At 44.1% G+C, this 13,956-nt stretch overlaps 1 protein-coding gene across 1 annotated transcript; it reads right to left on the bottom strand.

Annotated features, from left to right (window-relative positions):
• Positions 1 to 3,164: 3,164 nt before the first annotated feature.
• Positions 3,165 to 4,538, bottom strand: TUSC1 (tumor suppressor candidate 1). The gene has a single exon (XM_054178491.1). It carries the CDS (start codon positions 4,508 to 4,510, stop codon positions 3,917 to 3,919), a length of 594 nt encoding a protein of 197 aa, XP_054034466.1. The 5' UTR covers positions 4,511 to 4,538; the 3' UTR covers positions 3,165 to 3,916.
• Between the last annotated feature and the right edge of the window lie 9,418 nt (positions 4,539 to 13,956).

The raw sequence follows: 13,956 nt of genomic DNA, 5'->3' as shown, positions 1-13,956 counted from the left end.
GAAAGGTGAAGTCTGCAGCTAAGTCTGAACACTTCCTTAAGAAACAAACAAATAATCTTGTCTCAGAAATTAAGCAAAAAGGCTACAGGATTTTTCATTCCCTTTGCCTCTATAAATATATATATATATATATATGTATATATATATACACACAATTATATATATATACATATATATATATATGTATATGTATGTATGTATGTATGTATGTATGTATGTATAAATAGCCATAGAATCACTTTGCTTGGAAAAGACCACCAAAATAATCAAGTCCAACCATTACCTAATTCTACCAAGTCTGGCGCTAAACCACGTCTCTTGCATCAACTTCCTGAGTCACTCCAGGAACAGTGATTCAAACACCTCCCCAGGGAGCCTGTTTCAGTGAAGAAATTTCTTTTAATACCCATCTAAACTTCCCCTGGTACAACTTGAGGCCATTTCTTCTCATCCTATCATTTTATACTAGGGAGAACAGACTAATACCCACCTCACTACAGTCTCCTGTCAGGTATCTCTAGAGAATAATAAGGTCTCCACCTTTTCTTCAGACTAAACAACCCCAGTTCCCTCAGCTGCTCCTCCTAAGACCTGTTCTCCAGATCACCATCAACTTTGTTGACCTGCTTTAGGACTTAAGTGTCTTTCTTGTAGTGAGGGCCCCAAAACTGAACACAATACTCAAGGTGTGGCCTCACCAATGCAAGGCACAGGGGGAAATATATGTATGTCAAAAAAATTCAAGAGAACATGCATTTGTATTTTAAATACTGCTGTTTAACAGGGTGATCAGGGAGGTATGATTGCCAAATGGTTTATATACTGTTCTGTTTATATTTATTCATGTACAAGGAAAAAAACCCAAACAAACAAACAAACAAAAAAAAAAAAAAACCCCACCCAAAACACCAAACAAAGAAACAAACAATCACAAAACATGTAAATCTCCAAATCCAAACTTGGATTCAATCCATCCTCTAATAAAATACTTACCCACAAGCAAATTCAGTCTCATACAGCACTGATGCACTGTAGTACAAAATATTATGCAGTAAAAGGTAATTATAAGGAAACACACTTTTAAACAAGAAAATTATAGTAATTCACCAGCATTCAAAAACTTGGCTTTAGCAAAACAAAAAGATGGGGCCTTTTCAAGTAATTATGACAAAGAAGTCAGTACTTAAAATCCAGAATCAAAACCATGAAAAAACACATGGTTTCAAAATTCACAGTTATGAAAATGATCAGTATAAAACAGAAATAATTTTGAATAATAAAAAAAAAGCAAAACATTTAAAAGGACAACAGAGCAGCACAGTTCTGTTTGCTCAGTAAACTGTAGGCATGTGTTCTGCAATGCTCTTTCTTCCAAATTCAGGGAAGTGGTATTCAGTCAGGCCCAAAAGAACAGCTCAACACAGCAAGGATCTGAGCACAGAGATGCCACCACAACAGCTAGAACCAATGGACAAACACTTGCCATAGACCCAAAAGTGATAGAATTACAGACAAGGTTTAGGAGAAAGAAGCAATGAGGTAACTTCCAGATCTGGCTGGTTAACAGACAGAAAGCATAACAAGACACAAACCAGACCTTAGGCAAAAGTAGAGGAAGGTTTAAGTTCTTCATACAACTCTAGTAATACTTCTCTGCTCCCACTACTTTGGATGCATAGATGCTGTAATATACCAGGCAAGTCCACAGATTCTTTGTGCTTTCTGGGAACCATCAACACATGGAGCTTTGGTTAAATTGCAGTTCCATGCCCAGACATGTCTGCCTATGGCATCAAGCTACTACCTGTTAGAACCAGTTGTGTAGATAAATCCAGCTAAAGAATTATGGATTGTGTATCCTAAAGGATACACCTGTTGGCCCACTTTTCCTCTAAATATCAGTATTTGTAGTTTCCTGTAGACAATTATAAAGTGTGTCATAAAGGAAACCCACCACCTGTAAACCATTCATTAATGGTTGTAGTGATTGTAGTGAGGTACTACTCTTGCACTGTAAGACTTCTTAAATTCTGTGGAGGGTTGGGGGTTTTTTGAGGGGGTTTGGGTGTGTCTTTCAAAAAACTTACAACCACCAGTTCAGATGATTGGTTAAAAGAAACTTCTGCAACTTCACTGAATTAATCATTTACCGAAGCTCTTCAGGAAATACTTGAAAACTCTGCAATTCTTCACATTAACTCGAATTCTACAGAAATACCTTTTTTTCCCCCCATGCTTTGTAATCTGCAGGGGGTTTTAATTTGTCTATAAAGGTATAGGGAGGGGGAACAAAAACAATCCTTTCTATAAACTTCCATAGAACTTTGTACTATTGTGTGGAATCATCTTTCATTTCCACATCAATACTTTTGGAAAGGATGCCTGGCACAGTTAGAGAGTTCTGACACTGTATCTTAACACAGTCCTGTGTTGTATCATTTTGACAGCTTGTGTTGCTTGCCTGTTTGTACTTTACTGGAACTGCTACTAAAATAAAACCACCTTGTTGGTATTGCAAATACCGTAATTCCTGAGCAAGTTATCAATTTAAGCATTTTTTGAGAATACTTTTTCTTTTTTTAAATAATCACATCCCCACACACTACAGATAGCCACTTACTCATTAAGAGACCAACTGCAGCACCCAGTTGTTTGATCCATCTTCAGAATGCACTTATTTGAACCTGCAGATTCAGATACAAGTGCTACAGCCATGAGAGGCTTATGCCAACACTATGTGAATACCACTAAAGTTTTATTGTCAAAAATACTTTGAAGATGAATTTTCATCTTTTCACGTTAGTTGAACTAACAAAAAGATCCTGTGTATTAAAGCTTTGCTTAGAGGTTTTGCTTTAAAGATTTGTTCCGTAAGGAATACCAAACCTGAAAGCACCAGGCAGCTTCTAAACCACTAAAAACTGAGGGCACATCACAAAACCAACTGATGTCTCAGTTCTTTACAAAAGCTGCTTTCAAGCAGCATTATTTTCTCAAGGGTCTGAAAAACAGCTAAGTAATTCATTTCCCAGTAGTAGATGTTCTTAAAACAGATCCCCAAAATAACTAATTCCTTTGGCTTTGAAGAAGTGTATTACCAAGGCCATTTCAAAGCAACTCCCTGTTAAAAGACACACTTACAGACAGTCATTTGGTGTGCCATGTTTTTTATTTTTTATCAGATGAATTTTTATGTTAAAAGTGTAAAGTTCAAAACAATACTCATGTGATAGTTAATGAAGTCCATCATTAAAAACACAAATACTCTTTTGCAATGTCCTGGCAAGTCAGAGTTCAAATGATCACCAATTTTTACTGGAGTGCTGACAAAGAAGCTTGCAAAGCTTCCTCCATATTCCCCTTCATAACAGACATACACAAACTGTCAAGAACTTAACACAGCCATCTTTTGATAGTCTCCATGGCTACTGAGGGGACACATGGCAGTCACCAACTCAAGAGATAAAAGGTGACTCATAGCTGGTCCCTTAAGGAAGGAAAGCTCAGTGCTATGAGGTGACATAAGCCCAACTGCCCTTTTCACCGTGGTTCTTTTTCCTATGTCAACTGATGCTTTGAGGCATTCCTCGACTAACACACTGTCTTCTTCCAAGCCGCAGTCTCGCCGCTCAAGCTGCTTCTTGGTGATCGTCGTCAATCCTTCCTGGTCACAAATCTGGGAAGCAAGCGGAAAACCTAACCAAATCCTCCCCCATTTTGTGCGAACCCGTTTCGACTGAAAGGGTCTACAGCTGCCCTCCCCTTGAGCAGGCGCAGGAAAACGAGGAAAGAGGGAGTAAGCTGCCTCTACCACGCCCCGAAATCCAGCGCTGCTGGTGGCAACGAGGTCGGGCAGAGGCAGACCTGCGGCACCATCCCCCTCCCGGCAGCCCGCGCGCTTTCCCCCCGGGACAAGCTAGACTGGCGGCACCAGGCTTCTCTTCTCCAGTGCCTGCTCAGGGGGAGATGGCAGCTGCTTGTCCTCCTCCAGCAGCTTGTCCAACTCCCCGTCGTCCAGCTCCGAGGCCTCCGGCCCACCGCTGGCCCGGCAGCGCCGCAGGTGCTGTAAAGCCCGGCGGTGTTTCTCTTGCAGCTGCCCCAGCTGGGCGCGCAAGGCCTCCGCTTCCTCAGCCGGGTCCGAGGCGGTGGGCCCGTCGGGGCCGGGACCCAGCAGGGCCTGGCGGAATAGGCTGCGGTTCTCGCGGCGCAGGCGGCGGTTCTCTATCCGCAGCCGCGCGTTCTCTTGGCGCAGCCGCGCGTTGTGCCACTCCCGCTCCTCCCGCTGCCGCAGCGCCTCGCTGTGGCTGGCCGCCAGGTCCGCGTACCGCTCCGCTAGCTGCTGCAGCGAGCCCCGCGACTGGCCTCGCCAGCCCTCTTGGCCGCTAGGCAGCTCGGCGAACTCCTCCGCCCCGCCGCGGCCGCCGCTACCGGCGGTGGCGAGCCCCACCCGGCCCCTCCGCGCCGAGCCGCTACAGACCCAGCGCCCGTCCAGAGCGCGCATGCGCCTCATCCGTGCCGTTCCCGCAGCGCGCCTGCACGCCCCGCCGCCGTCGCCGCCGTGAGAGAGGGGAGGGGCGCGGCGCTGGCACCGGCACCTCCGTATGCAAATAGTGGGGCGGGGCTCCGGCCGCAGGACTTGGGTCAGCGATCGGGGTGGAACTGCCGGCCGGCGCCATTTTGGGGGCGGTGCCGTAATGGGCGTGGGGCTGTTAGTGCTACAGCGGCCGCCTCCGTCTTTGAGTACAGGAGCCGCTCTGTACCCGAAAGTGTCCGCGCCTTTTGGGTTGTGGCGTGCTGTTCTCCCCGCTGTTTTGCAACCATATAAGGTGACTGATGTGCTTGAGCCCTTTCAGAACACCTCAGTCCCCTCCCTTGCCTCTCCAGCAAGGTGCGGGCGGCGGGGTTCACTGGCTGGTGTGGTTGTGCAGTCCGCAGGTTTTCACGTGGGCCTTGTTTCCAGTCTGACTTTAAAAGTGGTGGCTATAGCCACAGAAGAGCCTACTCCGATTCAATGGTTAATGAAGATGTGTTCATACAGATGTTATTCAGTGAATTTTAATGTTGCTAGGTTGTTGGGATTTGAGGAGTAAGAAATGCAGGTTATAAGGATGCATAGTTAGTATGTGAATAGTTCTGGCAGCTTGAGCTAACAAGATCATAGTATAAACTTACCCAAATATGATTTACAGAAGGAAATAACTAGGATATGAGGAGTCTACACTGATGGCATTTCACAGTGGGTAGTGAAACCCATTAATCCTCTGAAATTCTCATTGATTCTCTTTGGCTATCCTTCGTGCAACTATGCACCTAGAGAGGGGCTTTTCACAAAGGTATCTAGCGACAGGACAAGAGGGAATGGTTGTAACATGAGGGAGAGTAGGTTTAGACTGTATCTTAGGAAGAAGTTTCCAATACAGGGGTGATAGAACTCTGTAATAGGCTGCCCAGGGAGGTTGTGAATACCTCCTTTGTGGGAGTGTTCAAGGCCAGGTTAGATGAAGCCTTGAGCAGTCAAGTCTGGTTGAGAGGTGCTCCTGCCCACAGTGGGGAGGCTGGCGTAGATCTCTCAGATCCCTTCCAATTTAAGCCATTCTATGATATGAGTACAGTTAAGTAGTCCTGTTGGGATTACTGCACAATTGTGGACCTCTGCCTGTTTTTTGTACCTCATATTGTAAACTGTTTGTGATAGGAGCTGTGCTTTCCTGTAGGATTCAATGTTCTTGTGAGTAGACAGAATCACAGAACTAACCAGGTTGGAAAAGACCTCTGAGATCACCGAGTCCAACCTAACACCCAACACCATCTAATCAACTAAACAATGGCTGAAACTTTGAGTTTGGATCATGCATTTAAAGTTCCAGAAATGCATAGCGGTAGTTGTGATAATTATTTTCACAACATTTTAAACTCTAAATGATGATTTATTTACCTAAAAAGTTTAGGAATGTCAAATTTCTGCAGAACAGAAGCAGCCTTGGTATTGCTGCTGTTTTACTGTGACTGCTGATCAGCAAAAATGAATTTGCAGCGAGTATTTCTTAGGCTAAGCCAGCTTCCAAGGATAGGTTGACTAGGCCATTACAGTAATTATGTATAATGTGCTGCTAAACTGGTTTTGCGCTGAAAGAAACATGTTAATGCCTGTTTTACTTCTTAATGTTGCTGCTTTGGAAATCCACAAGAATAGGCCAGATCCAGTAAAGCCCTGAAACTCTACAGTCTGTGTGGAGTGGACCAGGCCTTTGCACTCCTGAGGAACAATGCATAAGGTAACAAAGAACTTCAGTTTTGATGGCAAGTGAGATTACAGTCATCATTAACAGCACCTTCAGCTTTGACTTGAGCCTGACTTCCTTAAGTCTTGGTAGTGAATGTTGTGTTATAGTTCTCGCCTATTTTAATTTTTCATGGACTTATATTGTACTCTGGAAATTGCATTCATGTATACAGGCATAAAGATTGGTGGCCTGTTTTCCTATCAAACTCACATATACTGAATTTCAGATTCCTCGGACAATGTTTAAACACTATTTTGATATTCTTGGGTTAAAGATAATGTCAGCAAGTAGCAACTGGGGAAATATAGTGTATTAGAATAGGCCCAGTGTGATTGTGGGATAGAATCACACCAGACCGTGTGATAGGGAGAGTGAAAATAAGAAAGTAATCACAAATGTTACAAGTAATTACCCAGTCTCAGTGATTTTCTACACACAGTGTGTCAGTGAAGGACACAATATTATAAAGAGCAGCAATATAGTATGGATAAATATTATTTCTGTTACTGTTGAATGAAGCCCTGATTTAATTTCATGGTATCAGGCCTCTGCACATGAGAAGAGAAAGTGTCAATGCATGTGCACTGTCAGCTGCCATTTATTTTGTACCATATTCAACCTGCCCATAGGAAAACACCTTGTGAGGAAAATAAAAACTGTTGGTACCCACCACTCCATTTACAACTTGGGAAATTGAATTAGTATTTTCTAAGTGAAAAGCACAGTCTGATTGGAGGCCTGTAGCTAGTGGTGCTCACAAGATGACAGTACTGGGTCTGGTCTTTTTCAGCATGGATGAAGGGACAGAATGTATCCTCAGCAGGTTTGCTGATGGTACAAAACAGAGAAGTAGCTGACACGCCAGTAGGCTGTGCTGCCATTCAGCATGAGCTGGACTGGCTGAGGAGCTGGTTAGAAAAGAACTTAATAAGTTCAGCAGGGGCAAGTGTAGATGTTCTGTGCCTAGGAACGAGTAACACCCTGCACTAGTACAGGTTAGGGGTTGGCCTGCTGGAAAGCAGCTCTGCAGAAAAGAACCTGGGAGTGCTGGTGGACAAGTCAACCATGAGCCAGCAATATGCTCTTGTGTCTAAGAAGGCCAACAGCATTCTGCAGTGCATTAATAAGGGTATGACCAGCAGGTCAAGGGAAGCTTTCCTCACCCACTACTCTGCCCTGAATCTCCCTGTTGCCCATCCCAACAGGTCCTGCTCAGAAAATTGTCCCCACCTTTCTTACAAGCCCCCTTAAGTACTGAAAGGTTGTAATAAGGTCTCCCTGAAGGCTTCTGTTCTCCAGGCTAAACAGCCCCAACTCTCAGCTTTTCCTTACAGCAGAGATCATTTTTGTGGTCCTCCTCTGGACCTGCTCCAACAGGTCTATGTCTTCTCAGGACTCCAGAGCTGGATGCAGTAATCCCTGTGTGGTTTCACGAGAGCAGAGTAGAGGGGCGGAATCACCTCCCTTGATATGCTTGCCCCACTGCTTTTGATGCTGGCTTTCTGGACTGTGAGTGCACATTGCTGGTTCTTGTCCAGCTTTTTGTCCACCAGCACCCTGAAGTCCTCAGCAGAGCTGCTCTCATTCCTTTTATCCACCAGCCCGCATTGATGCCAGTGACTGCTCCAACCCAGCCTTGCACTTGGCCTTCTTGAATCTCTTGAGGTTCACCTGGGCCCTCTTCTCAATCTTTTCCAGGTCCCTCTGGCCCCATCCTGGTCCTTCAGGCTTGTCAACCATACCGCTCAGTCTGGTGTCATCTGAAAATTTGCTGAGGGTGCATTTGATCCCAGTTTGTGTGATGAAGATGCTAAACAGCACTGATCCCAGTATGGATCCTTGATGGGCACCACTTGTCAATGATATCCATGAACACACTGAACCTCTTACCACTGCTTTCTGGGTGTAGCTGTTTAGCCTATTCCTTATCTACTGAACAGTCTACCCATCAAATTTGTATCTATTAAATTTGGAGAGAAGGTTATTATAGAGGATTAGAGGCCGTGGAGAAGTCCACATAGACAGCATCAGTATCTCTTCCCTCATCCACTGATGTAGTCACTCCATCAGAGAAGGCCTCTAGGTTGTTGAGGCATGACTGCGCCTTGGTGAAGCCATGCTGGCAGTCTTGAATCGCCTCCCTTCTTTGCCTTAGCACAGTGTCTAGAAGGATCTGTTCCCAGATCTTCCCAGGCACAAAGGTGAGGCTGACAGGCCCTCAGGGTCCTTCTTTCTGCCCATGTTAAAAGTGACCCACTGATACCATCCCAGCCTTTGAAAAATAGCACAAAGGTGCACTGGTGCAGCCAGTACAATATGGCTTTCAGGGCCAAACTGGATTCACAGTCAAAACCCCATAAAGCTCTCAGAGTTCTGAGGCAGGTGTTTTATGTAGACCTGAAGTTAAGAGTGTTGCTGTGTAAAGTGAAGCAGTGCTATCCAAGGAACAGCAGGCAACAAAATGCAAAATACAATATAGCATGCATTAGCTTTCAAACTGAGGTGGTAAGTGCTTTCAAAATAACATGGTTCAGTGATGTTGCCTTTGCAGCTGCAAGGCCAGACTGAACTTTTTTAATGTGTTCATGTAGTTGTCAACGATTTTCAGAATGTAAGTGTACATTAACAAACACAAAGTTTCTAGCTGTCAAGTTCTGAACTTTCCAAGGGTCAGTAAAGATTAAGTAAAAATGCATTTTCTGTGTGGTTCAGCCTAAAAGAATGCCTGGACAACCCTTACCAGGAAAGAATATTCAGGCTTATTAGTTTGGATCTTGCTTCAATAGTTCTGTGATGCCATGCATTAATTGCATCATTGAGTGCATTTCAGCTAAGAGAAAAGGGCAAAGGCTTTGTGGCAGGACCTGTTGGAAATGAAGGTAATGAAAGAGTTAAAGAGGAGCAAAACTAAAAATAAAATTGAGGCAAGAAAAACAGTGTGGATAAGAGAATAACACAAAGGGAGAAGAAGAAGTTGTGATAAGTGGTACTGGGCACACGTTTCCAAGCTGAACAGGAGTGAAAGAGATAATGCAATAGTTGATAAATTACAACCAGAAAGCATACTTACAGCACAGAGGGTTTCATTCTGCCTTGATCTCTGTGCTGACATAACAGGCAGCTCTAGGATAAGAAGCATTCACATCTACATTTATACTGTAGCCTGTGGATCACCAATAAATATAAAACATAGTGTTGTGGTACAGGCCCACCTGGCAGCTGAGCCCCATGCAGCTGGTCACACGACTGCCCCACTCCTCTCACATACCTTCAGTGGGATGGGAAGGAAATTTGGGAGAAAAAGGCAAACTCCTGTGGCTGAGATAAGGAGAGTTTAACAGAACAGCACTAAGAGATAAAAGTAATCAGGAAGAACAATACCACTAATGACACGTTATAAAGTGAGTGATACAAAATGCGGCACTGGCCATGATGGCCTGGTCTGTGTCCACCTGATCCTGTCCCAGCCACTGCCACATCACAGTCACAGTGGTCTTCTACCAGTAATTAGATTTGACATCAGCAAAGAAGTAGCAACGTGGAGTGCATCAGTAATTTGCTAACAGACCTGAAAATAATATGGGAAAATGCAGGTCAATCTGTGGGTCAATCTCTTGAGGTTGAGAGGAGGGAATATCTTTGGAGAAAGCATCTGTAGTCAAATGTATAAAAAGGTGACAAACATTTCCTTTCCAACTAGAGAGTATTTTGAAGCATGTCAACTTCCAACTGATTTCACCTCTCAGCTTTATTTTTGAGTGCAGCAGCCTAAGTAAACCTTAAAGAAAACAAATCAAATAAATTTTTTGTAGCCAAGGAGGGACACTGCTGTCATACTGTGGGAGAATCTGTAACAACATGATCAGTGCAATCTTGATTGCCTTGTTGCTGATGCTTTTAATTGGTCTTCATAAATGTTTTGTGCAGTTGGGAGGAAACAGTCAGTAGTCTGTGCCAATGACTGCTTAAAATAAAGATATGTGTTGATAAAGCTTGTAATGTCACCTGTACCACCTTTGGAAATTAGCCTGAGTAGAGGACACAGTGTATTTATTCTCAGCAGTGTGCACAAGAGTGAAAAGTGGGGCTTTATTCTTACCCTTTTTCACAGATGTAAAGTAGAAATGCTGCTGTCAAAGGCAGTGGGATTGTACTTCCACTAATGCCAGACTGGGGTGAATGAGATCAGAAGCAGTCTCTTTAACTAGAGATTTGCAGTGCAGTGTTGGGAAGAGGAAGAGGGTTGGAAGGTAATTTACTTATATTTTTGCCTTAGGCATTGTGTTTAAGTGTCATCATTCCTTGACTGATAATAGTGTTAAGTAACAGGGTATATAGGAAGTTGCCATGTCATCCCTGGAAGAGGTGAACTCTTAGGAATTATGTAAATCCACCCTTTTTGGAAGGTATTTGCTGCATAGCTGGATTGCAGATACTTGCCTAGTAGATGTAGACCTATGATCTGGGATGCTGCTTTCTTATACTTTTCTTTAATCTTTATTAGTTTCATACATCGAAACGTTTTATAAAATACTTACTGAACTGCTGTTGCTATTACTGCTCACACTGCTTTCAAAAACATCCTTGGACATAGTTTGTTGCCATCAAATAAACTTACCAGACATCAAATAGGCTGTGGTTAGTACCAGTAGTTCTTGCTGATACTTGACAGCATATCAGTACTGTGTGTACTGTGTGTGTGAAATATGACTTAATGGAATAATTACTAAAGAAGTAAAACAGGTAAGACTGACAGCACCTGTTTGCTGTCTTGCTATGGGCAGCAGTATTAAAAGCCATCAAATACCATCATCTCTATTTGGCAGCTCCGTTTAATCCTATCCATGTGTTTCCATAAGAAGAACAGAGTACAAATAAGGGAAGCTTGCTTTACCAGTTTAAATTAAAATTTATATTGCTGTGGGAAAAGAAGAGTCCCTCAAAATAACTCTGGAATAGAGCAAGGAAGCTGTGTTCAGAGCTGCACATGTATTAGCAGAGAGGAAAGAGAATGGTGCTTTATGGATTAGAAGTGGAGTTAACCTGTAAGAACTTCAGCATGCAACAAACTCCCCTGCAGCTTGGATTTCTGAACAAAGCCTTATAAACTAAAATAAAATCACTGGTTAAATACAGAAATACAGACAAGGGCTTTCTTGTGCTTCCTAAGAAGGTTTCAGTTCATAGTGTTGTCGGTACTTGGAGGTTTTTGTTTGTGTAAGATCATAGAATCATAGAATCAATAAGGTTGGAAAAGACCTCAGAGATCATCAAGTCCAACCTGTCACCCAACACCTCATGACTAACTAAACCATGGCACCAACTGCTACATCCAGTCCCTTTTTGAACACCTCCAGGGGTGGTGACTCCACCGCCTCCCTGGGCAGCCCATTCCAATGGCTAACAACTCTCTCTGTGAAGAACTTTCTCCTCACCTTGAGCCTAAACTTCCCCTGGCACAGTTCAAGACTGTGTCCTCTTGTTCTGGTGCTGGTTGCATGGGAGAAGAGACCAACCCCCTCCTGGATACAGCGTCCCTTCAGGTAGTTGTTGACAGCAATAAGGTCTCCCCTGAGCCTGCTCTTCCCCAGGCTAAACAATCCCAGCTCCCTAAGCCTCTCCTCATAGGGTTTGTGCTTGAGGCCTCTCCCCAGCCGCATTGCTCTTCTCTGGACATGTTCAAGAGTCTCAATGTCCTTCTTAAACTGAGGGGCCAAGAACTGGACACAATATTCAAGTGTGGCCTAACCAGTGTAGAGTACAGGGGCACAATGACTTCCCTGCTCCTGCTGGCCACACTATTCTTGATGCAGGCCAGAATGCTATTGGCCTTCTTGGCCACCTGGGCACACTGCTCGCTTATGTTCAGCCAGCTGGCAATCAGTACTCCCAGGTCCCTTTCTGTTTGGCTGCTCTCCAGCCACTCTGACCCCAGCCTGTAGTGCTGCATTGGGTTGTTGTGATGGAAGTGCAGCACCTGGCACTTGGACTTGTTGAATGCCATCATGTTGGACTCTGCCCAGCCAGTCAAGGTCCCTCTGGAGAGCCATTCTACCCTCTAACTGACCAACACCTGCTCCTCTTGGTGTCATCTGCAAATTTACTGATGACTGACTCAACCCCCTCATCTAGATCATCAGTAAAGATATTGAACAGGATGGGGCCCAGCACTGATCCCTGGGGGATACCACTAGTGACTGGCTTCCAGCTGGATGTGGCACAATTCACCACCACTCTCTGGGCTCAGCCCTCCAGCCAGTTCCTAACCCAGTGCAGGGTGCTGCTGTCCAAGCCACGAGCTGACAGCTTGGCCAGGAGTTTGCTGTGGGAGATGGTGTCAAAGGCCTTGCTGAAGTCCAGGTAGACTACATCCACAGCCTTCCCCACATCCACCAGGCAGTCACCTGATCATAGAAGGAGATCAGGTTGGTCAGGCAGGACCTGCCCTTCCTAAATCCATGCTGGATAGGCCTGATCCCTTGGCCATCCTGCAGGTGCACTGTGATTGCTCTCAAGATGATCGGCTCCATAATTTTCTCTGGCACTGAGGTCAGGCTGGCAGGCCTGGAGTCTCCAGGTTCCTCCATCCAACCCTTCTTGTGGATGGGCATCACATTGGCCAGTTTCCAGTCATCTGGGACCTCTCCAGTGAGCCAGGACTGGTGGAAAATGATGGAGAGAAGCTTGGCCAGCTCATCTGCCAGCTCTCTCAGCACCCTAGGATGGATCCCATCTGTTTCCACAGACTTGTGAGTATCCAAGTGGCTCTGCAAGTCCCAAACTAATTCCTCTTGGATTTCAGGGGTGCTACACTGCTTCCTGACCCCAACCACCAGTTCAGGAGGCTACTTGTCCTGGAGTCCTCCTGCCTTATTGTTGAAAATTGAGGCTAAGAAGGTATTTAGAACCTCAGCCTTTTCCTCATCTTTAGTTACAATGTTACCCTCCAGGTCCAATAAGGAGTGGAGGTCCTTCTTGCCCTCTTTTTAGCATTAATGTATTTATAAAAATGCTTTTTATTAACTGATGAAAATGGAATTCTATATTTTGGGAGTAAGAAGGACCACATTTGAAGACAAAGGTTATCAATATGAAGCTCAGCCCTGAGTCTTTGTTTTAAATTGGCAATAGAGTCTTTGAATTGCATAGGAATGATAAAGCATAACTCAGACAGTTGAATTGATTCATCAGATTTGATGAGATAGCTAAGGATTATGAGTCAAAAATAAACCACCTAATTACAGGTAGTGGCTGAGGTCTCAATTAAAAACTGAGTTTGAAATTGCAGTTTCAAAATTAGAGCAAGATGTTTGGACAGCTGAGAGAGTGAATGAGCTAAATAAGTATCTTGTATTTATATAAGGCTAATCATCTGTAAGCCGTGATAGAAAAAGCCTTATAAATTCAGAGCATGGAATTTCTTTTTATAGATGGTGAGGGGTAAGACAAAATGATTGTCAGTGATGTTTTCAGTGAAGAATTTGTTTTCTAGGGTAAGTTGTAAGAAATATTGGTCATCCCTGCTTTTTAGCAGAAACGTGAAAAATATGTCTTGAAATCTTGTGTCTTGGACCAAATTTTATTTGCAAGAGGTTTTGAGGGCATAAACATACATCAGATTCTGTTCATTTCCTGAATCATCTGTTGAAATTCATTTTGTGTTTGCAGCATA

This window comes from Dryobates pubescens, chromosome Z (assembly GCF_014839835.1).
Source record: "Dryobates pubescens isolate bDryPub1 chromosome Z, bDryPub1.pri, whole genome shotgun sequence".
Taxonomy (NCBI): domain Eukaryota; kingdom Metazoa; phylum Chordata; class Aves; order Piciformes; family Picidae; genus Dryobates; species Dryobates pubescens.
Note: the sequence above shows the minus strand (reverse complement) of the source record. Positions and strands in the feature narration are given on the sequence as shown.